Source organism: Myodes glareolus, chromosome 16 (assembly GCF_982192425.1).
Source record: "Myodes glareolus chromosome 16, mMyoGla1.1, whole genome shotgun sequence".
Classification (NCBI taxonomy): Eukaryota; Metazoa; Chordata; class Mammalia; order Rodentia; family Cricetidae; genus Myodes; species Myodes glareolus.
The window spans coordinates 4,009,905-4,036,011 of NC_142041.1; the positions used below are offsets into that span (position 1 = coordinate 4,009,905).

General features: G+C 41.9%; 1 protein-coding gene across 9 annotated transcripts in view; it reads left to right on the forward strand.

Moving 5' to 3' along the window:
• Positions 1–1,786: 1,786 nt before the first annotated feature.
• Slc26a7 (solute carrier family 26 member 7) overlaps positions 1,787–26,107 on the forward strand; it is a 116,048-nt gene continuing 91,727 nt past the window's right edge. For 7 of the 9 annotated variants that reach the window (XM_085676985.2, XM_085676989.2, XM_048420629.3 and 4 more), the window contains exons 1-2: positions 1,787–1,944; positions 2,225–2,448. In XM_085676985.2, the coding sequence (XP_085533111.2) occupies positions 2,256–2,448 (193 nt within the window). In that variant the 5' untranslated portion in view covers positions 1,787–1,944; positions 2,225–2,255. Of the gene's footprint in view, positions 1,945–2,126; positions 2,449–26,107 lie in introns of all 9 variants that reach the window. The other 2 variants (XM_085676986.2, XM_085676987.2) reach the window with 2 other exon arrangements.

Consider the following 26,107-nt stretch of genomic DNA (forward strand, 5'->3'; position numbering starts at 1 on the left):
TCATAGAAGTTCTGCTCAGGTGAATGATTTGTTTCTAGGTCTTAGCAGAAAGTTAGAGATTAGAAATGACAAAATAGTTATTGATTGGTGACTTCAGTGAACTTTTCAATGATTTTTCTTCTCATTTGTTTTGCAGGCGAGGTTTGAATTTATTGCCTAGATTTAATTTTAAAACTTCATGTTTATCTTAATCAGGAAAGTGATACACAATGCGTGTGCATGAAGCTTCTGATGTTCACTGTGCATACATGCTGGTAGAACACATGCCACCAAAGGAGAGATCTCCATGGCAAGGGAGAGCCAACCTGTGTGTTGGTTTTCATCTTTCTTCTGAGGAACTTGTATGTTAAATAACACGTTAAAAAGCTACCATTTGCAGCATCCTCTCTGAATGAGACTCCTCCTTCTCTCTCCTTCTCCGTCTTTTTCTTTGGCTAGGGATTGCACCAAGGGCCTCATGCCTGCTAGGCAAAAACCATACCACTGCGCTTCATCTCAGTCCCGATAAGACTCCTTTTCTATAAACCTTTAACTTACTGAGTTAGAAACGTATTAAAGTGTTAGAAACTGGAGTGATGTAGATATTCTGAAAAACAGAATAAATTCCATGCATTCATATAAAATGTGCATCTCTCTATATATTCAGGACTCATTAAACATGAAAAAAGTATTGCCAAGTAGATATAAAGCAAGGGATAGCGTACTTTTGAAGCTGGGAAAGTAGCTCTTCCACATATTTTAAGTAATGGGAGAAAACGCAACAGGGTCCATTAGAGAATCCATGGCTCTAACTCTGTGCCTCTCTAGCAATCTCCAGCATCTGATGTCTCTGGACAAACACGTTACAGAGCACTGCAGCAAACCACACACATGCTCTTCTTTTTTCTTCTTTCTTTCTGTTCTTTTCTTGGCTCTACAGTTTTACTTAGAATATTGGCTTTTTGGGCGAATTCCAATGGTCCAGATCATAATGCTAGCTTATTCTTCTGGAGGCAGTGGAAAATAACAATATCATAAAATCTTTGACAGTCTATTCTGTTATAAAACGTAACACTCATTCTTAAAAGGACAACACTCTACTAAAAGTTATGCCAACAAAAGGTAGTATTACACACACACATGCTCTCTCTCTCTCTCTCTCTCTCACACACACACACACACACAGTCTCTCTCTCTCTCTCTCTCTCTCTCTCTCTCTCTCTCTCTCTCTCACACACACACACACACACACACACAGAGTGGCACTTCAAACAATAGTTTTAATGATACCAAATCCCTCAATAAATTTTACTTCCAGTGACATAAGTACGTTAATTCAAAACTTTGCGAAGCAATCAGTGAAAAGTGAATGAGCAGAAACAGGAAGAGAAATAAACCCTAGCCACAAATATTTGCTCATTCCGGTACTTATTTCTTTAGCCCAGGAGATGAAATTTCAGTTTGTTTATAAGAACTTGCTAGTCCTTCCTCAGATGGCATGGTGGCTATCTGAATGTTTTTTTGTATGAATGAAAACTCCGTGTCCCCAAAAATAAAATGACAAGGATTCATGTAGTCCCCTGTCATGTTTCTGACCTTTGTGGAGCTGGAGAATTTTAGCCATGTGGGAAATGGACACCTCAGAGAAGCATGGCTGCATTCTCTGAGCATACTCCCTGCAGCAGATCCCTGTGGCTGTCAGGACTTAGCTTTAGCTTGTGGAGACACTGGGCTGGCCCGATGCTTCCTGATTTCATTAGCATAGCCCAGCCCACTTCCAACACACGCCCCGCACTACCTCATTAACCATTGGGAATGCAGCCAAAAACATAAGACGACAGTGAATATAAGGGGAATTACTGGCAAGGGAGCTGTAGCCATCTCACCACCGAACCCACTCCTTTTCCAAGACCAGAAAAGTGTTCCATTAGCCGGAACCGTTTCTTACTCAGATAAGAATTCAAGGTTTGGGTCTCTAATTTTTATCTAGAACAATTAGCTGAACTCTGCACAGTAAGACACCCAGCTCAGTGCATCCATTTATGTTTCTGCCCTCTCTCTCTCTCCTCCTTTCTCTCCTCTTTTCCTCTCTCCCTCTCCTTTCTCTCCCCTCTTTCTTCCTCTCCCACTTCTTATTTTCTGAATAGCTTTGACATTGGAAACCAGGACGAACTGAAGCCTGGCATTGAAAGGAGGTGTTCAACAGAGTTTTTTTTTTTTTTCACTCTCTCTCCCTTGTCTGAAGAAGTTGACTACTACAGGAGGGGATCTGAAAAATGACCGGAGCAAAGAGGAAAAAGAAAAGCACGCTGTGGGGCAAGGTGCACGCCCCCCACCGCGAAGACGTTAAACAGTGGTGGAAAAGGCGCCTACCTATTTTGGAATGGGCACCACAGTACAGTCTGAAGGAAAACCTGCTCCCTGACACCGTGTCTGGGCTCATGTTGGCAGTTCAACAGGTGACGCAAGGTAAGTGTGGCATTCGAGTTTACTCTTTTATGCTGAATGAGTGTTGCTTTGCTTCTTGGATGGGAATCATGATCTAGGTGTGACAGTCTAGTTAATGAAACAGACTTTTAATAAAATGGATATAAGCATTAGGAAAATAAGTATAGTAGATGTTTCTGTGTAAGATTTTCCTAATTGCTTTTAAAATTACTTGGCTTTTTTTTTTTTTTTTTTTTTTTTTTTTTTTTTTGCTTGGAATTAAGCAATTACGCACCAACCCTTGAATGGAATTACATACTTTGCAATGTTAAAGTTCATACTGATTCAAAGTAAAAGATTGGTAATTGTGGGAAAAGGAACTCTTCTAACTTCACTGTGCTGGCATAATTTCCTACCTCCATCGAATCAAGCTATGAAATAGTTCCTGTTTTGAATACAATCACCTTTGCGCCTAATTAGCACCACACACTTACCTGCTGTAGCCTTGGGACTTGCTATAAGTAGGGAACGAAGCTCTTAGTACATAAAGGAGGCTTATTGCCAAGATCACTATTTGCGAAGAGAATCCTGCGTCCTCGGAGCATGTGCAGGCTGCTTGTGCCTGTTTACTCCTGCAGCGCATTTCCTGCAGCATGTGTGCCTCAATAAGAAATGAACACGGTGAGAAATCGGACTTCTAACGTTCCCAGAGCAGATTCAAAAAGAGGCATTCTTTGTGCTTGTGTGAGTGTGTGTGTGTGTGTGTGAGAGAGAGAGAGAGAGAGAGTGTGTGTGATTTCCCTAAAAGGTATGCTCACACAGGTTTTGGCTAACTCAGGTAGTAATTTTCTACCTGTAGCCAGGAGAGGAAGTGATTTCTCAGCTTCCCAGCCTTAAAACTTTGGAACAGTTTTCTTGGCAGAGACTCCTTGAGATTACATTTCAATACAGTCTCACTACCTCCCTGGCTTTAACTATTATTTATTCTGTTCAATTATAAGCATGTTTTTAATGAAATTATTCTGTAACTGGAACAAACTGGTTTGTGTGTTTGTGTTTTCAGTCTGATTAGGAACATCTGCACGGGGGTCTTTAAGAGCCACGATACTATCATACTTTATGGGGTCCAATTTTACTGCTTAACTCTGTGCTGTACTTTTAATGACCATTTTGCCAACAGCAAAGCATAGTAATCTTTAAAAAATGCAAAGTTAATAACAGGTCAGGACATCTCTAGGTTTTCTTGTCTTTGATTTTAAATTCCAGATTAAATGCCACATGATTTGACAGCTTAGGTGGTGAGTTTAGAGGTTCCGACAGGGTAGTTTTACCATATCCTATAAACTGATTTTGCAGCTATTTAGTGTAAAATGAAAGGAGAGTAATGAAGATTTTAGCAGTTCTTGTCTTTTTATATTTGAAAAACACCCATTGACCAAGAATATTTGGAAATGTGATACAATTTCCTTGGGCTCATCATTAGGATATGGTTTGTGTGCAAGCCTTTGGTAGTTAGCTTTGTTCAGTTTTGAGTGAGTCTCTTTAATAGGTCACGTGTTACATTGATCAGGAAGAAGTGCTGGTAAGTCCCCAGATGGAGAGAATCCGCTCACTCAGCCCTGGTAGCAGAAGTATGGATCAGGCTGCTAGGTCTCCTGGAAATGGACAATTACACTGCTAGGAAGAATGTAAACACTTTTCCTGTTGGAAGAGAAGACGATCTCTTCTTCAAAGGACCTTTAAAAAATGAATTTCTCAATCTTTTTCATTCTCTTCTACTCTGAAGAGTTCAAAGGTAAAATATTACAAGCCCCCTATGTGTTGTTAGGGACTCGCTATTTGAAATAGTCCAGAGTTGTCATCGACCTTACCATGGGAGAAAATGGAGGCTTGGAACAGTAAATTTCCCTGGCGCTCATACCTGAGAAGTGGTGGAGTCAGGACTCGAGTCCAAAGCCAACATGCTCAACCTTTTCTCTTTACTCGCTATACTGCCAAAACCATCAGACGTTTTGCAAAACCAATGTTATTTGTAACAGGAGACATCTCTTTGGAAAAGTTGGAGCGTCTTTCTCCTCAAATGAGGCCCATGTTCAAGTTTCAGCCCTGAAGTTGTAGAGTCCCAGCAGAAGTGACCAGCAAAGCAGCACATGATGGAGCCCTGCAGACATACACTGCCCATTTTGCCAGAAGCTGATGCTTCTCACCAGCCCTGTCCCTGTAGGGAGATTAGGAGAAGGAAAGAGTGGAGTTTGCTCTTGTGCCTTACTGTAAGCAATAGAAACGGATCCCTTTCGACTTTACTGCTATGTAAAGCAGTATTTAAGTCATTTAACACAGTTGAATTATAAGGGATTTCTGATCCCGATGCCCTTTAACCTATAAATCCTGCCCACTTAGAAGTCACTTTTCCTTTCTCTTTATCTCTAGAAGTGGAGTCAAAATCAAGATAAGGAAAAGTATCCTGAGTGATACCACAGTCGTGTTAAACGATCTAATTCAAGACTTCTAACTGTGAGATAGATGTTTTTCATACACCTGGCTCCTCTTTTGCAGTGAACTGTTTCTTTTTCCCCCGCTCCTATTTATCTGGCCTTCTCTCCCAATGAACGTCTGGAGATTTTGCCTCCTCTTCTTCCTACCAAACGTCTTAGAGATGTTGTCAGACGTCCCCATCTTACAGACTCAAACCCTGGCCCCATGCTTGGCATGCTGTAGACAGCCTTGTCTGCATACAGGACTCTAACACCATCACTGTGCTATGGAAACTTTCTTTTCAATCTGAGAGCCATGTATTAATATACACCAACGAAGACTGTCCTAAAAGCACAGCAGATGCCAGAGAGCTCACCTTGTCACTTCAGAACTGGTCTGAAAGCACTAGAAACAGAACACTTGGTCTTCTAAAACAAACACACCAGACAATATCGCTACCCCAACCAGAATTACAGTAAGTGACAATAAAGGAACTTGTAGGCACAAATGTTCACTAATGTCAAGAGATCTCTTGGCATATATACCAGAAAGAGGTTTAAAGTGGGCAAGTCAGTTGCCTGAATCCACCCAGGACGTAAGGGCAGAAGGACAACTGATTTCAGGTAACCTTGCTCCAGAGTTGCCGGCTTGCTTTTGCACTCAGCATTCTCTTGGAGTGAGTCCTGTTTGGTATCCTGAACTCTTCCCTCTCTCCTGCCACCTTCGCCTTCTTCTGTTAGCCAAGTCCTTAATGTCTGTCCTCTAGCTGTTGCTATGGAGTTTGTGACTCTTGGGGAAAGACCATAGACTCAATCCAATTATAGTCAAAAGATTTATTGATTAGTTGGTATCAGAATAAATAATCTCTGAGCCAAATTTGAGATTGTCGTGAAGAAGGAGTATGGAGAAGAACTCCTAAAAGGAGGGGGGGGGAATCACATGAAGACCTTCAATATCTATGCAAGCAAGCAATAGCTGTTCTCTTCTGCCAGGTTAAGTGGTTAAGGCAAATCAGAACAATCTGGGTATCTGCGTAAGCAAGTTACAGAGGCAAAAAAAAAAAAACAGTTAGTCATAACATAACAAGTTTGTAGTCACACTGTACACTTTTTGGTGGGGGTCACTGAGTCAGGGTTACTGGGAACTTATCCTGCAGGGACTGGGGTCAGAGACAAATGGCTGGTGGGTATCCGCACGGATGCCTGGCATATAATGGTACCTCTTTAGCCATAACATTGTTTTTCCAGCCAAGTAGACTTACTTCATGTCCTTGCTGCTTCTTAATGGGCTGAATTACTTAAATCATTGTCTTGTGGCTCTTCACTGTCTGCTCTGCCTCCTGTAGTTCTTATGTCCCACTGCTGCCAGTATACCAATAAAAAAATTTAAAAAAAAATGTCTGACCATACTGCCTCCCTGTGCATAACTCTTTAATACTCGCCTATTTCTGCTAGAATGAAAAATTGAATTATTCAGCATGCCTTATTAAATGGTTAACAAACTGAACCTCACTGTGAAAAGCTGCACTAGAGGAGATCTCTCCCTCTAGAATCCCTCCCTGTCTCCTGGGAGGAGGAATGTTTTCCTCCTCCTCCCTTTGTCCTTTTTACATATCTCTGCGATAGGCTTTATTTAATACATGGTATTGTAAACTTCTGATAGAGTTCTTTCCACGTCTGTGAGCTCTGAAAACAAAGACAGTGTTTCCGTCTTTGTGTTCTTACCAACCTGGATATTACCTAGCACAGGGAAGTCGGGTTTAAGTAAACATTGAAAGGTTTAAGGCATTCCCTAAGCTGCTGGTTCTCCTATTGTGGCATGCTGACACTGTAGGAAGACTGTGGAATTCAATTTAAATCTGATGCTGTGAAAATAAGTGTAAGAAATATGCATAGGGAAAGGCATTAAAATTTGAGCAACAAGGGGTAGTCTACCTTCTTGTGTCTTTCTAGACAAAACTGCTAGAGACTCTTTCTTTGTCCCAAACAGTTGATTATTTAATTTTTCTTTTTCAAAGCAGTTTTTGTTAATTCTTTGATAATTTCACACGGCGTGTTTGGATTGTATACTTTCCCTCCTCCAAACTTTCCCCAGATACCCGCTCCTTACCTGCATCCCTGTCTCTGTGCCTCCCTTTCCCCTCCTTTTCTCCCTCTTCACTCTTCAACCCACCGAGTCCAGTTTGCATTGGCTGACACTCCTGGGTGTGAGGCCTGTCCTGGAGTGTCAAATATTATGTTAATTATTATCATTATTTTTGTCTAACCAGTCCTATCAAGATGGATACATCATACAAACAATTCAACACTGTCTCTTAAAGAGAGAGGATGTGATAACACAGGACCCACATCCCCAAGTGAGGAGCTGTCCCTTCTTGCTCTTGGACAGGGCAGTTCTTGAGTCTGCCGTTCATTCACCCACAGAGATCCCCAAGCATTCCCATCACCTGCTCACCCTACAGGTAGCTGATTTTGTCTCCGTTGCAAGAAACTATCTCCCACATCTATGGCAAAAAAAAAAGCGTTGAACCTGTCCTTAAATAAAATGTTTATGGGGAGATTTCATAGCCTTAGTTTCTTAAACCACATTCATGGAACCAGTAGGTTTGGGAATCGGGCTATTAGAATCCTATATTGATCATGTCTTCTTTACCCTATATATACATTTTTGTATTTGTTTATTTATTTGATATCCCCCCATACTTTCCCCTTCCACCTCTACCACAACCCCTTTCCCACACGCCTCTGTTCCCATCCCCCCAGTCCATTTCTCCTCCTGTTCTCCCATGGATATCAATAAAACATGGCATATCAAAGTTGTAGTAAGACTAAACACTTCCCCATGGATTAAGGCTGGTCAAGGTGACCCAATATAAGGAGTAGGGTCCCAAAAGAGTCAGAGACAGCCTCTTCTCCCACTGTTAGGAATTCCACCAAGAGAGCAAAGCTATACAACTGTAAGATATATGCAGAGTGCCTACATGTAGCTCCTTGGTTGTAGGTCCAGTCTTTGTGAGCCCCTTTGAGCCCAGGTTAGTTGGTTCCGTGAGTTTTCTTGTGGTGTCCTTGACCCCTCTGACTTCTACACTCCTTTCTCCCTCTCCTCTGCAGGATTCTGAGCTTCACCTAATGTGTGGCTATGGGATTGCATCTGTTCCCATCTGTCCCATATGCTGCTGGACGAAGCCTCTCTGATACCCTATTCATTTTTATTGCTTATCTTTAGAGAGACAGGGAGAGAGTCTACAGCTTTTACCAGATTGCTTAAGGTTGAATTGCCTCTCACTGATGTAAAAATAAACACTGATGTGTTCATTTCAAAGAAGGAAAAATAAACTTTGTCAGTATTTCACAATAAGATACTTTCTAGAAACTATCTGTAGGAATAAAATAGTTTTAAAATTCAGGAGCTTTTATTGCTTATTACTGTTCTCAGGCAAGAGCTATTCCTTATAGGCAGTGTTCATTAATCGATGCCCAGAAAACCCTGTTACTCATACCTTCTATAGATGAGCATTACACCTGTAGTGAACGCAAGCCCCTGGAGTTGTTGCCCACATGCCTGACAAGTCAACAGGTGTAACACTGATCCGTAGACTGTTTTTCTCACACTCTAGCCTTCATGGCTGCTGCAGTGTGACTGTTTGCAGCACGGAGAGCCAAGCTCAGAAAGAAGCAGGAAATGTAGATTGCTTATCCTGTGAGAACCAAAGTCGCTGAAAAAGTTCACAGGAATGCTTAGCCTTGTACCTCAGGGTACCTAGATGTCTTGTTCCCGACCCGTGAAAACCTAAAGCTGCAGTGGGGTTGCCTGATGATTGAACCACAACGTTTTGGGTGGCAGAACAAAGATGGGTATTCCTGATAATTATGCAGAATAAATGGCAGTACTGGTACCAAGACATATGTACAGAAGCTGAGCTTCATTGCACTCCCAAGAAGACTAGAGCTGTGTGTGGAATGATGAGTGGAAATTTCTGAAGCCTACAGCCCTGCAAAGACTACAGGCTTTTCTGGGGGTTCTCCCCAACATACCTCAGCCTCAGGGACACAGAATTTTCATTACCTGTGCCTCTCTAACGCGGCTCCGTAAATTGTGCTACCTTCCTGCTGGGAGAGGACCAGTGGCAGTCAGGCACTCCTAAGGAAGTCTCGGGCATAGTGTCTGTGTCCTCTACAAAGATCTACAGGGGATCTAGTGACATTTTGCTGGCTTCTCCATCTCCCCCCATCCCATGATTTCTTTCTCAAATAATTGCTCCGAATTTCACTTAACACTTCTGATTTTATTTTTCCTCAACATAAAAGGATGAGAATTCAGATACTAAAGAACCATTAAAATGTTTGAAACTATATACATGAAAGAGTCAGGACCTTTCTTGGTAGGGATTGAAATTGTGACTAGATCTGCAATAATTGTAGTAAGTTGAGGACTAAGTATATGGCTTTTGCAGTCTTTGCTATATAGTGTCTGGCTTCCATGTTTGGCACTGAGGCTTCTTCCTTGACGATTTTTAATATCTGACCCTCATCTTTGTTTTGGGGAAGAAGACCTCATCCATTTTTAGTACATGCATGTTAAATGAGATGTTACTTCTGACTTTGGTGATGATATCCATTTTTATCAGAGGTCTGAACGTGCCCTAGAGTAGAACTCTCTATTTTGTGGATCAATTGGAACCACACGGAGACTGGTGAGACTCAAAAAATGGTATGTGGGTATCATCTCAAAGAATTACATCATGGTTTTCAAGAGGCAGTGTCAAGCCTGGACACAGTGTCTGGGCTTGCTATTTGCTCTTGTTCGTTTCTCCCCCTGCTCCATATCTCTGTGTCTGTCTTTTTCTCCCTCCCTCTCATTCCTTCTCTTTCTTTCCTTCCTGTTGTTGACCCTGGCACTAATCTGCAGTGTTGTGGGGCACTAGACCTACTCACAGTTATATTACATTTGGCTTATATTAACTATGGCTCAAGACTTGGTGATTGGCACATTTCCACACTTCTGGCCAATGTCTAATTCAGGAAAGAGAGCCGCCCTCTACACACAGGGCAGGGGTTTACAAACTAGTCATTTATCATTTTTACATGGAGAGGACAATAAAAATAACTGTGTGGTTCAGTAAGTTAGCCTGGGAGCTGCCACATGTGCGGACCTCAGGAAAGGAGAAGTCCCCCTCATTCTGGGGCGGATGACAACAGGGAAAATGCACCTGGATGTCTTCCAAGGCCCCTCAGACTTGAAGATGAAGTCACACAACAAAGGTCAGAACAAAGAGAAGCCGTCTCGGTGACACACTGTCTTTTTATTTGCGTGCAGGCACTTTTTTGTGTGCTTATCCTGGTTTGTTTTTTTTCTGATTGCTAATGACACATTTTGGTGCTATCACAAGCTAAGTGTGTTAGAGAAATTGTTACTAATCTTGTGAAACCCAGCAGGACAAATAGTATTGAACTTTATATTCTCATAAGGTCCAGACTTTGAGGCTCAGAACTATGACTTTGTTGCTCTCAATTCTAGCATTCACTCTTTGTTGCCATCTCTCTCTCTTTGTGTGTGTAAAACACAACTTGAATTTGGAAAGGCTTTAAGGACTGTCCTTTGCATTGGTCCCTCTGGCTGCCCTTTCCTATGAACAGCATGCACATGTTGCTTGTTGGATAAAGCCCAGTGTGTGTGGCTGATGCAGAGATGACATCATCCTGCACCATTGCCCTTTTTGCAAGGGGTCTCTTACAGACTGCCACAGTATCTTAGAATGATACAAAGAAGGGGGTATTTAATTTAACCATGGTTTGAGTAGCAGTGAATGAGTTTACCCTTTAGCAGTTATGACACAGGATAAAGGGCTTGAGTGAGACTTAGTGGGCCATCAAAGGCACAAAGAGTGTGTCCCAGAATCACTAACTAGTATTAGGAAACTAAAAGTCTTCATTTAGTTTGTCCCTTCTCTCCGTGCTCTTCCATCTTCTCTCAGATTAGGTGCATCTCATACCCTCACCACTCCCAGGACAGAGCACAGTCATAAACATGAACTGACTCCCCATTCTGAGCACAGCGAAGCAATGCATGCCTCTCTTAACTTTTCTAACATCAGAGCTATCTTCCCATCAGACACAACTCTTGCTACCCACCACCAGCCTCCACAGCAACCCCCCTCCTCTCCTTCTCTCCCTCCCTCCCTCCCTCCCTCCCTCCTTCCCTCCCTCCTTCTCTGTCTCGAGCAGTGACTCACTGTGGAGCTGAGGAGGACCTTGAATCTCTCCTCTTCCCATCTGCTAAGTGCTGAAACGCAGTCATGCACCAACACATTCTGTTGTTTATACAATGCTGGCCATGGAACTTAGAGCTCTGTTTGTGCTGGGTGTGCCCCTTCTAATTGATCTATAGCCCCAGACCCCCATTTCATCTTAGCACACATTTTTCTAAATAAAAGGCACAGTTGTGTACTTGGTTATGTTTTCTTTATTTGCTGGACGTTCTGCATTCATGAACTGATCCATTTTCATGGCTTCAGCTGTATCTTTTCCGCTAGTATTTTATGGGATAAGACTTGCAGCTCAACATTTTTTTTTTTCTTAAACTAAGCTTATCTATCCAGTCGGTTTTTTGTGACCATCATCTCAATATTTCCCAGCACAACATAGTTAAATTGAATATGTTATTTTCTCCCCTTCATCCATTTTTTATCCTCTACTTTTTGGTATGATAAAAACTACCTCTATCTACCTAGTTGTCAGAAACCTGGACATGACCTGCCCTCACCTTCCCTCTTTCCAGTCATAGTCCATTAACCGTGTTCTAAAACTACTCTAACTGGTGCCCATTGTCTTTGCAGCAACTTCTCTGGCAATAAAAATATAATTAACTGGGCTCATCGTTGTGGATTCCTAGGAATTTCCCTGGTGCCAGGTTCCACGCTAACCCCAATAATGGCTCCCACAATCAAGATATTTCTTTCCTTGCTCTCCCTCCCTGTCCTTCTCCCATCTTGAACATCCTGTTCCTTCATGTTTTCCTCCTCTCCCCTTTATCCCCCCCGCTTCTGACCTCCCTTCTCTGCACCCCCACACTCCCAATTTTCTCAAGAGTTTTTGTCTATTTCCCCTCACCAAGGGGATCCATGTATGTTCTCTTAGGGTTCCCCTTGTTGCCTTGTTTCTCTCGGGTCATGGACTATAGGCTGGTTATCCTTTGCTTTATGTCTAATATCCAGTTATGAGTGGTGGAGACGGTGTCTGCATAGGTCTTCCCCTGTAATCAGATTGATGACTACTGTAATTGTCATCATAGAAACCTCATCCAATAACCGATAGAAGCAGATGTAGACATCTGGACCAAGATTCTGGAGCCCAGTTGAAGAGAGGGAGGAGCAGTAACAAGAACAAAGGGGTCAAGACCATGATGGATATACCTACAGAGACAATGAGCTAGTGGGAACTCATTGACTTCAACTTGATAGCGGGAGAACCTGCATAGGACCACACTAGAGCCTCTGAGTGTGGGTGACAGTTGTGTAACTGGGGCAGGCTGTGGGGCCACTGGCAGTGGGACCAGGATTTAGCACTTGTGCTTGGACTGGCTTTTTGGAGCCCATTCTTTTTTGAAGAATACCATGCTCGTAAAGGGGAGGGACTTGGTCTGGCCTCAAAGTGATGTGCCAGACTTGGTTGATTCCCCATGGGAAGTCTTACACTTTCTGAGTAGTGGATGGGGAGTGGGATGGGGGGAACTGGGATTGGTATGTAAAATGAGGAAAGATCATTTTAAAAAATAAATTAAAAAATGAAATACGACTAACCTTCCCCAGATGTTCAAAATATGACACACGAGATAAACCTTCCCTGAATATTATAGTGATATTTATAACAACCTTGAGACTTCAACAACCTGTTACATAGTTTCTATATAGTGGATTAAATACAGATCTCCCTGACACTCAAGCCTTCAGAACACCCCTTCTTCTTCTTCTTCTTCTTCTTCTTCTTCTTCTTCTTCTTCTTCTTCTTCTTCTTCTTCTTCTTCTTCTTCTTCTTCTTCTTCTTCTTCTTCTTCCTCCTCCTCCTCCTCCTCCTCCTCCTCCTCCTCCTCCTCCTCCTCCTCCTCTTCTTCTTTTTCTGTTTGGGTATTTTTTCACATGTTGTCTGTCTGTTGTTTTTTCAAATCCTGAGTTATTCTGGAAAAATAGAGAAGCTTACTCCTCTTCCTCTTCTTCCTCCTCCTCCTCCTCCTCCTCCTCTTCTTTTTCTTTTTCTGTTCAGGTATTCTCTCACATCTTGTCTGTCTGTTGTCTTTTCAAATCCCGAGTCATCCTGGGAAAATAGAGAAGCTTTAGGTCCACCACCATTCCTAGGGTTTAAGCTCTGGGCCTGTTAGTCCCGAGGAGTCTGGATTGCAGTGATTCTGTGTTTTCATGCTTGTGTGATCCTGAGGGCACAGGAGGTTAGAGCATAGAACATGAGGATGGTGGGCTTTTGATGAAGCACTTGCATGTGAAGAAAAGAGTAATGTGTGTGTAGGGATTTGTTCCCACACAGTCAGGCGATGTGTATTTACTATGTGTCTGTTTCCTCTGGGAGACGCACTGAGAATGTTATTTAATCATAAGCCTGCTGGTAGTATGACCATACATACTAATAATACAGCTCAGACCACCACAAACTAGTTGCCAGATGGAAATAATGTCCACCATTACCCACAGAGTTTGGGCTTCAATTTTGTATGTGCAGTTCTTGGAAGTACCCACTGTGGCTTATTTTATTTTCAAAAATGCTTAGATATGCCTCACAAAGGCTCTTTATCCATTTCTATTAAAATGTTTGACAGAATTTATAATCTTTTGCTATGTTCATGGGAAGACACAGAAAAGCATAAGACAACAATCTATCCCACAAGGAGCTTATTATTTTTTTCTTCAGACATGCGTACAAAAGTATACGAGAATATGATCTTGTTATTACAACCTTGAATACACCACTCTGCAGTTGGTTTTTTTAAGGGTGGGAACACTTTTTTAAACTGAAGGTTGGTGGAGTGTCTGTTTCAGCTAATTTTTACCTTGAATATATTGTATAACCCAGGAACTTGCCAAAGAATCCTGGTTTTATTCAGGAACATTAAGATTTGTACGATCTTGTCAATATAGCATAGCATAACATAACAGCATAAAGTGAATGGTTGGTGGTAAAAATTGAACGAATAGAGGGGAGAAAGTAACTATTAAAAATCTCCAAGATTTGGTTAAATATACACATACGGCATTGAAACCAGGTTCCCATGACTGTTCCCATGGAGGGACTCTCTAAATGCTGTGCACACAGGGGTCTTTGGAGAATGACAAGCACTAAGCTAGCAGGCAGAGCGCAATTCTGGCTGAGCTGGGAGAAAACAGCCCTGACAAAGTCAAGGTCCGAAGGTGCTGTGGAAATGCAAGACAAACGTGTTAGAGCTTGCTCTTTGGTGAGCTCTTCTCTTTGTGGTCAACACACGATACAACTGCAGGAGAGAGAAAAGATGCCACAGGATGTGCATCTCCTCCTACTAGGAAATGTCTTTATTCTGCTCAACTTTGACTCCTGAGAGGGAAAGGAGAAGGTGGTGCACAAAGGGAACCTGAGAACTTCAGTTCCACGCTTTGAGCCATGCTTGTGGCACTGCTTTGAGAAGCCATAACCGGAGCTGAGAATTCCCGGATAGAAGCTGCACCTTCAGATGGACCTCTGCAAGGCTGATTAACTGATCTGAACTTCAGTGACTGCAATGTTTGGAATGCTGCAGGTTTAGAGCTGTGTTATCTGGGCCATCGCTAACCCTCCTCATAGCCAGTTATTGTCTCTCTCTGTGCCGGGCCAAGCTGCTGTGGGACCATTAGGTAAATCATTTGTAATGTTGAAATGGTGCACTATGGCCTTTGCAAAGCCGTAGCACAGCGGACACTACCTTCCACCAACAAAGTGCCAGCTGCACAGTCTGCGACTCTCCGCTCTGATACAGCCCACCTCTCTCATTCCTACCAGTGTGTTTAGTGTCATGATTTATTGCCTTCTTTGTTGTCTGAGTATAAAAGCTTCATGGAACTGTTAACACCTTGGGAATAACCTAAACCCACATCCCTATGCTACAGTCATCCTTATTTGGCTCCAGAATAAACCATCTCTTACCCTCTTTGAGGTGACAACCGTGTTTTGGCATTGACAGAACTTTGACCTAAGAATAATGTCGGGCTCAGGAATACTTAAGACAAACCCAGCCACCCACCTGGGAATAAGAGTGTAAAGTTTATCATCCGAACTGAAAAGATAAAACTACTACTTAGTGTCGTTACAGCTCAAGATCTGAACTTCTCTAAGACTCCGCAAACAAAGAGGTCTGAGTTACAGTTTAGGGAGCTAGCAGTGCTGGCAGATCCGAGAGACATTCTGGGCATCCAGTTAGTGTGTGGTAAGGCCCCAAGTGCCCATAAGTGAGGCTTTCGTATGACAGTGGGTGTCCAGGTTACCTTAGACTGCCCTGGGTGGGAAACAAGCACCAGCCCAGAGGGGGGCAGCATGCCGTGGTCTGCGCGGGCAGAGGCTGCTTAGTTTTGCTAAGAGCAAGAGATTGGCACTGTGTACTTTTTCTCTTTTTTTGGGGGGGAGATTTCCTCATTTTCATAAGGGCCTTAGTGTTTGGTATAAAATACTTATCCTCCTGAATCATATGAGCTAACTAATCCTCTCTGGGAGTAACGAGATTATCCTCAGGAAATCAATCCCTTCAGAGTAAGATGGCTGTGTGGAATCTATCTTTGAAAAGAAAATCCAACCCCACTCTACAAAGGGGTATTCTGTTACGCAGATGGTCTCATGTGTGCTGTAGATTCTTGCTGTGAAACAATTGCTCTACCCCACTCCACTGCAATCTTCAACATGGTTGTTATTCAGCTATGAATGTGACAACATAGCCTTCTAGAAATATTAAAAAAATATAAGTGTCAGTGTTGGGGAGGTAACTCCGTTGGTTAAGTGCTTGGTGTGCAAGCATAAGGATGTGAGTTCAGGTCCCCGGTACACATGTAAAAAGACAGAGCACATGCCTATAAGCCTAGCAACAAGGACGCATAGAGAAGAAAAACTCCCAGCTTGCTGTCCAGACTGTGTGGTGGAGCCAGTGATCTCTAAGTTGATCGAGAGACCCTGGGAAAAATACAGGGCATCAACTTTTGACCTTTGCATGCACACACATGTACACATGCATACACTACGCACATATTCATGAACCTGTGCGCGCGCACACACACACACACACACACACACACACACAGTAGATTTATCAAGGTGAAATCTCTGTGATTCCTCTTAGTCATTTCCAAGCAATAATTTATTGAGATTTAAAGTTGTTTGAAAAAGCAATTTCACCACTAACTTGCCTTTATGTTTTGTTACTATTAAATTAAATGCATTTGACATTTCAACTTTAAAATGAAGTATTTTTTAATTTAAATGCCATGAATTACATATTGGTAGGTCCTGGTTTCTATAGCTGAAGTTCCAGCAGGTACTAGGAATGGTGGTAGCAGGTGTTCAACAAAATCCTTATACATCACCCCTCCCGTGCCAAGGTCGTTGCTTCCTTTTAAGTGTGCATGCGGTCATGAACTGGCCATCTTTCCCCCTCCACGTAAGCTGGACTATTGGTGTTAGAAGCTGTGTTAGAACACTTGTTGGCGATCACCCTTGAGTATTCCGCTCTCCACTTGGACTGAGCTTTGCAGAGGCAATTCTTTGAGCTTTTAACCAAGACCATGGGTGCGGACGCTCCTGATTCTAACATCTCTGCCTGTGACGTTCATCATGTGCCTTCCCATCTGGCTTGAACAAGTGATGCCATCAGAGCCGCCCTTTGCCTCAGTATCCCAGGATGTTTCTTAAGGAATGCACTCTATTCTGATAATAGAATTTAAAATACTCTGTTTCTTAGAATCCAGCTTTCTCTCTCACGTGCATCTTCTCTTGATTGGTCCTCTCTGAGGTAGGCTTATCATGTTTCAGTGCCCTTGGGCATGAAACACATGTATCACATTTTTGCATGTATTTCCATGTTCAGTGTTTCTTACAGTCTCCATTTCTTTCAGCTTCCTTTTCTCAGGTTTTCATGTATCTTTGTCAAATTTTCAAAGTACGGTATTTTAGAGGAAATTTCGTGAGAACATCATTTCTTCCCGGCACAACTTCCTTCAGTAACACCTTTAGGCGGAGGCCATTGCCATACCTACAGTTTCTTTGGTATTTGGCTAAGGATTTTCTCAAATACTGACATGGGTAGAGCTAAAATAAAATTCATGTGGAGGTAGGCAGTGGTAAAACACACCTTTAATCCCAGCACTCAGGAATCAGAGGCGGGCATATCTCTCAGTTTGAGGTCAGCCTGGTCAACAGAACTAGTTTCAGGACAGCCAGGACTGTTAAACAGAGAAATCCTGCCTCAAAAAAAGAAAAAAAAAAGAAAAGAAAACAGCAAACAAGACTCTCATGGAACTAGGAGAACACTCTCAAGATCCTGATTAATTAGTGCCTGCAATTTAGACTAGAGTCAACGTATATGTCTTTGATCAGAGAATTTCTTTCCAAGTTCTTTGTTCATTTTAATTGTAAAGGTTTATATTCAATTTATGTGTATGTGTGTCTGCATGAGTTTATGTGTACCACTTGTACACAGTGCCTAAGGAGATCGGAAGGTGTCAGATCGCCTGACCACCAGAGTTACAGGCAGTTGTTATTCACCTGTGGAGGGTACTGGGAACCGAGCCTCACTCCTCTGCAAGGACTGTACGTGCTTTTCAGAGCTGAACCATGCACGTGTATGCTGTGTAAATACACATGGCCCACACAGGCCAGAGAAGGATGTGGGATGTGCTACTCTCTCATCCTCCACCTTATTCCCTTGAGACAGGGGATCTCACTGAATCTGCAGCTATCATGGAGGTTAGCAATCCCCAGAGATTGCCCTGATTACGTACCCTCATGCCTCAGCCCTGGGGTTATAAGGAGCACAGCTGTCTTTTCACATGGAGTCTGGGGAGTGAACTCAAATCATCATGCACACACAGCCAGAGTTCTCACCACTGAGCAATTCCCATAGCCCAAGTTTTGATTTCCTGATACTGAAATGATTTTTTAATGTATTTTGGATATTAATATTTCATCCAATGTATGGTTTGCCAATATTTTCTCTCTTACATGAGTGATCTCTCTCCTTACTTTCCTTGGCTACTCAGAATGTTGGCATAGTCTCTTTTCTCTCCTATTTTGCCTATACTTTGGGAACATGTATAAAGTATCCATTATCTAGACAACAACACGGTTTTTCTGCTGGGTTTGGTTTTGGTAGTTTTAGTTTTAAGCCTCAGATTTAAGGTAACTAATTTTACACCGTAATTTTATCTTTCTAGTAAGTGCCTCAAAATTTGTAAAATTTAGGACTCACAAAACTGTCATCTAGCTCAAGATCATTTTATCTTCAACGCAATTAAAAAATAATCTCAGCCTTTCTTGGTCCTAGGTGCCCTTTGACAGTGAGATTTTCTCTCCTCTCTACTATTTCAGAAGTTAGCTCATGCTTCCTGCCTGCTCCCTCTCCATTTGATTCCTCCTTCTGTCTCTCCTGGGTTCCCATGCCAAGGACGGGCTTGTTCTTAGGCATGACAGCCTATTATGAGATCCAAGGACACATCTCCTCTTCAGGAGAGTATTTCTGTGGGTTTGCCGCATTCCTGTGCTCCCATCTTCCTTCTAGCCCCTTTGTTCTGTTTTCTCTGCATCTGGTAATTCCTCACTGTTCAGTGTTAAATGCTAACCAGACTGCTTCCTTCAGTTTGTCTATTTTCAGATAGCATCCAGGGCTTGTACTGCTTTTCATTTTTATTTTATATATCTGTGTGCTGACTGCCTGACTGTCTGTCTATCGATCTGTCTGTCTGTCTGTATGCGTGCATGTGTGTGTGTGTGGTTCGTGGTTCTGGCATCTTCTGCTCACATCTGAGTCCATCATTTTCCTGCAGCTGCAGTCCATCTCTCATTCATTTTCATCTGATGGAAGCCCTTACGTTAGTTTCAGTGGCTTCTAAATTTTCATGGAGGAACAAATAAGAAACCAAAGAAGGAACAGTAGCTTCTTTGCTGACTTAGCCTGAGTAGAGAGTTTCTCCAGTGGGAGCTCTATGCATTGTTGAAGCTCCTGTTCAGGTCTACGGGATTGGGCAGGCCTTCTGGATCATAGTCATAACAGATCAGTGAGACAGCTACTTTGCCAGAAATCCCCTGCTCCTGTCAATCAAACCCTTCTCTTTCTCCTCAAACAAAGGCATCACTCTAACTTTAAATGAAAGGCAAGTTCTCTCTCTCTCCTTTGGTTGGCTGTGTCTCATGGAGTATCAGAGAGAGTGGTGTTGTCTCTCTAAGAGGCATAGCTATGGACTGAAGATGTTCCTTTCTGGCCTGAATTTTTTTTTCAAGTCAGCACTGAGGAAGTTAGAGGGTAAAGGAGATTCTGAAGGTTCAAACTTCTATCTTTCAGAATCACAGGTATGATAGTAGCACTTGCCTTCATTCATAAGATCCTGTGCACTCTGAAGTACCATTTTCCTATCATAGGAACATATTAAACAATCTTTCTATCCCAGAAACCAAAGAACCAGTTTGCTATTATTCTATGTTTTGGACATTTTTCTTCTGTGTAAAATGATCTCAACCTCAATCTAACCATTTTCTCCTCATACGTTGCCCATTGTATTATTTATCACTCAATAATAAGTGTAGATATTTTCCCTTCTTGGGAGCCAATCATTTGTTATATGGCTTAATGTTTAGTTAGCTAAAAAAGTGCATACTGGTCTACAGAGTGAATTTTCAGAATAGCCAGAGCGATCTTGAGAGCCCCTGCCTCAGCAAACAAACAAAAAGGAGATAGCTCAGTCGGTAAACCACTTCCCTTCAAGTTTTAGATTCCGAGTTCAGTCCCCAGCAACCATGTTTTAGTGTGGGCTTGTAATTCCAGCGGCAGAACTGGGGTAATGAATTGGGAAGCTCCAGGTCACAGGGAGAAACACTGTCTCGGAAGTTAAAGTAGAGAAAGATGGAAGACAGCATCGCTGCCCACCCCTGAATTACACGTACACATATGCACGTGTGCTTGCACACACACACATGATAAATGTGAGCATAATTAATTACTGTATAAATAAAGATACATTACGATTGGTACTGTAAAGGAAATGACCTGTGTCGCGGTCCGTGGTGTCTCTAGATCCTTACCTTCAACTGCCTCAGCGTTAAAATAGTCCAGATGTTTTCATTCAGTCCCAAATCATAGCAAATATGAAATATGGTGAAAAGAGAAGAGGGTTTGGAAGAAAGAGAAGGTAGAAAGGAAATAGAAGGGGAGAGGCAGAGGAGAAACTAACTTCCACAGCACCTCCTACTCCATGAAATGGTTTCCCTGCTTCCTAATTCTGAAGGCAAACCCTTTTCAGTGTCCTTCCAACCTCACTGAGCAGGCATCTGGAGTGTGATGGGGAGCAGAGGATGGAGCCTTTATGTTCTTTCTTCATGTCCCATTGCTGCATTTCCTCCAGATTCCAAACTCACAGAAAGAATTTAGCCCTTATTCCTTGGAATGAGAATATCAACTGTCTGTCTGTCTGTCTGTCTGTTATCTATCTCTATCTATCTATCCACCCATTAAAGACTCATTGAAATACATTTTAAAAAAGTGTTTTTGCTGAAATCACTAAGTGGGGCTGGCTGGTGCGGAGAATTTAGCCTGCCAGTGCTGATCTGGCTTCAGGATGAGATCTGAATTAATTCATAATACTTCTGATGCTGATTAAGTCAGTCGGCCATTTCCCACATTCCAGGTTTTTATAAGAAGCAAGTAAGCTTTGACCACTGACTAGCTTTTAGTTATATAAATTATCTTTCCGAAAAGATATTATTTGACTAGTGTTATAATTTATCAAGTGATAAAGTTGTTAAGTTAAAGGTAACAACTTTGATTTAAAAATAAAAATCTCAGTTGGGTGTGGTGGTGCATACCTTTAATCCTAGCACTGGGAGGCAGAGGCAGTAAGTTCAAGGCTGGCCTGATCTACAGAGTGAGTTCTAGGACAGCCAGTGCTGAAATACAGTGAAACCCTGTCTCAAAAAGCCAAAAGAAAATCTCAAACTGGCTACATATTTCTAATCACACACATGTTAACGCTGTAGCAGAGATTCAGGGTAGATTCAGTGAAGGTGAGCAGGAGACCAGGGGCCACCAGGGTCTTCTATGAACTGGTCATTCAACATTCCTGATGGGCTGCTGCCATTTCCTTTATTGGGTCCTAGAAACTGGAAAGATGTTTAGCGAAAGAGAGTCGCATTGTTTCTTGGGTAGAAAGTCCACACACTGGCTACTGCTACCTACACTGCAGTTCCACTTTGGCTTACATTTCTTTAAGTTCCCCACGCTGAGTCCTGAGCACACAGTCCTAATTACAGCATCATGTGTTAAGATGGAATGAGGTTTTCTCTCTAAGCACTGGTCACACACACATTCCAAGGACTGCCTTTTACATTTAGCCCCGTAACCTCTCCACACTTACTCAAAACACAAACTTTAAATGAACTTACAAAGGTTCATTAATTAGAAACCTGAAGGTTTTGATATTTGGTGTCTATCAAGAGCAATATTTTGACCTTGCTCAGAATGTGAGGTTGAGGTCCTACTATTAGATGCCTTCAGCTTTGTCCCCCTTGAAACTGTGACACTGTATATCTTCCACAGCGGTGCCATGACAAAGTATCACAAACAGGTGTTAAAACATGAAATCACTGTCTTACAGGTTTGAAGTCTACAAGTCCAAGATGTAGGTGTCAGTAGGATTAAATCCTTCTGAAAGCATGAAGAATAGATACCATGATTCTCTCCTTACTTCTGGTGCTTTGCCGCAGTCCTTAGTAATTATATTTTTTTGGCAAAAAGAAAGAATACCCAGTTTCTACTTCTGCCTTCCCCTGGTGTTTGGGTGTACCCTCTTGTTCTGTACGAGTCTTCACTGGAGCGAGACCACTCAAATTGAGTTAGCTCATATCCACATTACAATAAAACTTTATTTAAAGTAAGTGTCTGTAGCGATCATAGTCTCAATATTTCTTCAATATTCTGAGAAGTTGAAGGTTAGGACTTACTTATATGAGGGACACAAGTCAACCCATCATGATAACTAACCAGGCTGTTATAAGGATCGGCAGTGGGAACAGTGCATTCTACTGGGAGGGAGCTGTTTTAGCTGTATTGGGGGTTGAGGTTAGTTCTTATTAGAACCAAATAAGAAGAGCTATAAAATGCACTGTAATACCAGAGGGGAACAAAGCTGTGCTTCTGAGTTCTAGGTGCTTGGCCTTGCAATTGTGAGGTGGAGTCACTAAAGGAACATCTACAGATCTCACAATGCAGCGCCTTTAATAGACTGGCTTCACCCTAATACCTGCCGTGGTCCTGAATTGCTCAGTTACTGGAGGCAACCTTTCCTTCTTTATTCTGGGGTCAAGCGAACAGCTCTGGAACTGAAGTCAAAGTGTGGCTCCTGCACATAAAAATCACTTTCTATCTGAGTTCTTGTCCTTCTTACTCATAGAGACTGAGTCACTCTGTGGTCACCTCAGCCAAAGGTTATTGTAAAAGCAGAGACAGAGGCTGGGTTATCTGCCAGTCCTCAGGTCCTTCTGCGCCTGCAGGCAAGGGCAGTCAGGAAACTCTTTGCAGTGCATGCTGTGGTGGAGAGGAAGGCAGGCTGATAGCGTTCCACTGAACCTCAGGTCTTCTCCAAAGGCTGGCCCGGTTCCCAAGGCTCACCTTCTGAGAGTTAACACTAGAATCTAGTATTGGAGTATTTTCTGCCCTTCCATGGACCATTACTATATTTACAAAACATTCCTCCATAAGAAATACATATTTTGCCAGGTGGTGGTGGTGCACGCCTTTGATCCTAGCACTCGGGAGACAGAGGTAGGTGGATCTCTGTGAGTTCAAGACTAGTTCAAGTCTAGTCTACAGAACAAGTTCCAGGACAAACTGGCTCCAAAGCTACACAGAGAAACTCTAACTCAAAAAACAAAACCAAACAAAACTAAAAAAAAAAAAAACCCAAAAAACAAAGAAAGAATTGCATATTTCAAGGCCTTTTAGAAACCAATTGCATCAAACTTATATGATTTCATGTATTTCACACTGCTGAATATGGTTTTTGAGATTTAAAAATAACCAGATTAGAATATCTCTGTCTTTATGTTCTGTCTGCCTGTCTGTCTGTCTATCTATCTATCTATCTATCTATCTATCTATCTATCTATCTATCTATCTATCTACCTACCTACCTACCTACCTACCTATCCTTTATCTGTTGTGTGACACTCTTCCTGGGGAGATGTCACCAAATGTCTACTCCCTCCAAAAGGAGAAAAGATAACAAGCCAAGCTCCATTCACCTTGCTTATCCAGTGAGTTTCATTGTAGTTATTTACAGGAATATGGATGGGGGAGATTTACAGGAGCAGACACGATCAAAGATAGTAGCCTCACTGAAAGAGTATCTCAGTATGAGTGACAGCCCATGGTTGCTGGAGATCGGGAGTGCACTGTGGCTCTTGCAGGCAGTGTTACAGGTCGGAGAGTCTCTCTTAGACAACTCGATTGATCTGAGCCTTTTCTAGGCATCTTGGCTGGGCTGAGAATGTTTCTCAGCAGTCCTTACTGCTCATATAAGTTGGAGGGGGAAGGCATAGTGAGTCTGGCCAGTTTCAGGGACTTCCTGAAGTTTTTGAACTATTGATGTCCTGATTTTTAATCAGCTTCCCTACAGGAACATTCTGTCTTCCATTAGAGCCGCCTGATTCTCAATGATCTCTCCAAATTGGAATTTTTTTTTATCTTAGAGAAAACTGATTTACAATGTTATCATCAGTCTATCCATCTGTCTATCTGTCTATCTATCTATCTATCTATCTATCTATCTATCTATCTATCTATCTACCTATCTACCTACCTACCTATCCGTCTGTCTGTCTGTCTGTCATCTCTCTTCATCGCCATCTGTTTATCCTTCCATCCACACAGTATATCTGTGTACTATCTATCTGTCTGTCTCTCTGTGTACTATCTATCTGTCTGTCTCTCTGTGCATCTTTTTCTTTCTTTTCTTTCCCATCACCTTTTTGGAGTTTTTGTCTTCATATCTTAATACTTTCATCTGTGTTACTTTTACTCTTACCAAAGATTAAGTAATATAGAGTATCTGCACACATTAGTAACAACATTTTTCTAAGTAATAGCATTATGGAGTTGCAACTCTGCTCTTATCTGCAGTGAATACCATTTCTGTAAATGCAGAGAAAGGATAACATGTTGCTAATTTGAAAATACCTCTAATTGCCAGGGGGTGGTGACACACGCCTTTAATCCCAGTACTTGGGAGGCGAAGGCAGGTGGATCTCTGTGAGTTCGAAGCCAGCCTGGTCTACAAAAGGTAGTTCCAGGAGAGGCTCCAAAGCTTCAGAGAAACCTTGTCTTGAAAAACCAAGAAAAAAGAAAATACCTCTGATTAGTTGATAGCTTTCTTATTTTTGGAACATTTAAGTGTCTATGAATACAAATGTGTGGCAAAAGTCACCTAGCTTATATTATTAAACAATAATAAATTAATCAGAAAAAATTTATCTGGCTGTCTCTCCTCTGTAAAAGTACATATGTGAGGAGGATGGCTATTGGGCTTTGTAATTCTTATAAAATCATAATTGAAGTACTAATGTATCATATAATCAAATTAGTTTATTCTTTTAATCTGGCTGTTTCTCACTGCTACATTAACAAGAAAAAGGTTTATTTAAAGTGTAAGAGTCTTTTATGATAAAAGAAATGTGTACATCACTTCTGACCTGCAAGATTATTCTTCTATAAGAAGAATAATTTCAACAAAAATGACATTTCATATTTACTTTAGAGATTTATGATCTTTTAAAAATGTCTTAAATTGGGCACAGCATATATGCCTCTTATCTCAGCATTCAATATGAGGAATCAGAGACATTGCCTTGTCCAACGAGCTTCCACAAACAATGAAGCAGAGTAAAAAATGAGGAAGCAAATAACCTGACACTATTTTTGGAACATATTTTCTATGATTATTCTCTTTTTAAGCTCATATAAATGTGAGAGACATTTTTTTGTAAAAAAAAATATTTTTTTTATTTAAATTCTATGTCTGTAACTCTGCGTGTGTATGTGCATATGTGTGTTGTGCCCATAGAGGCCAGAAGAGGGCATCGAATTCCCTGAAGCTAGAGTTACAGGCATTTGTGAGCTGCCCAGTGTGGGTGATGGAAATGAACCTTGGATCGTCTGCAAGACCAGCAAGTGGTCTCACTAAACCATCCTTTCATCTCTGAAACGAACTCTCCCAACTATTTTTGTTATGTGTTTTATTTGGGTTAAACCAAAGAGAGAGATGAATGTTCTTCTAATTAGGGTTTTAATCAAGAGGTAATTATCCAGAAGGTGGGAGAGAGAACTGTCTACTCCAGCTTGAGGCTCACATTTGCGCATTGCAGATAGGAGTGAAAATCTGTCCCAAGTGGCTTACATCGAGAGCCTGTCAGCCGGACCAGGGCTCTAGCATGCCTTTGATTTCATGGGAGGTACTGAAGTGTTTTTGCAAAACATGCCTCGTGCCCTTCCCCTTCATACTACTACTAATTTAAAAGATTAGGGTGATCTGGTTTACATGGTCACATTATTTTATTCTTTTATTATCTGGCCTCTCCCAACTGCCACAGTGAGTGAACTCAGAGCCATGCTAGGCCAACACTGAGCCACCACTGCTTCTCTGGCTCTGGTGAAGTGGGTGACTAAAACATATTCTAAAAAGAATGAGTGGTCATTGCTTGCAAGTCCTCCGTGTGATTGACATAAACACTGTGCTTCTCACAAAGTCATTCACGTGGAAGCTACTGAGAGGGGCTGGTTGATAGGGGTGGGGATATTTAGCCTTCTAATGCCAACCTGGGTTCCAGAACTGCACCTGAATGCAGTTCTTCCCACCAGTCTGATGGTACTCCACCCTACTGTGTTCTGTGAAATAACAGCGCCCTTTCTGCTGCCAGCTGTTTTGTAATAAATTTTCATTTACTTTCACCAGACTTAGGAATTCCATTACTAA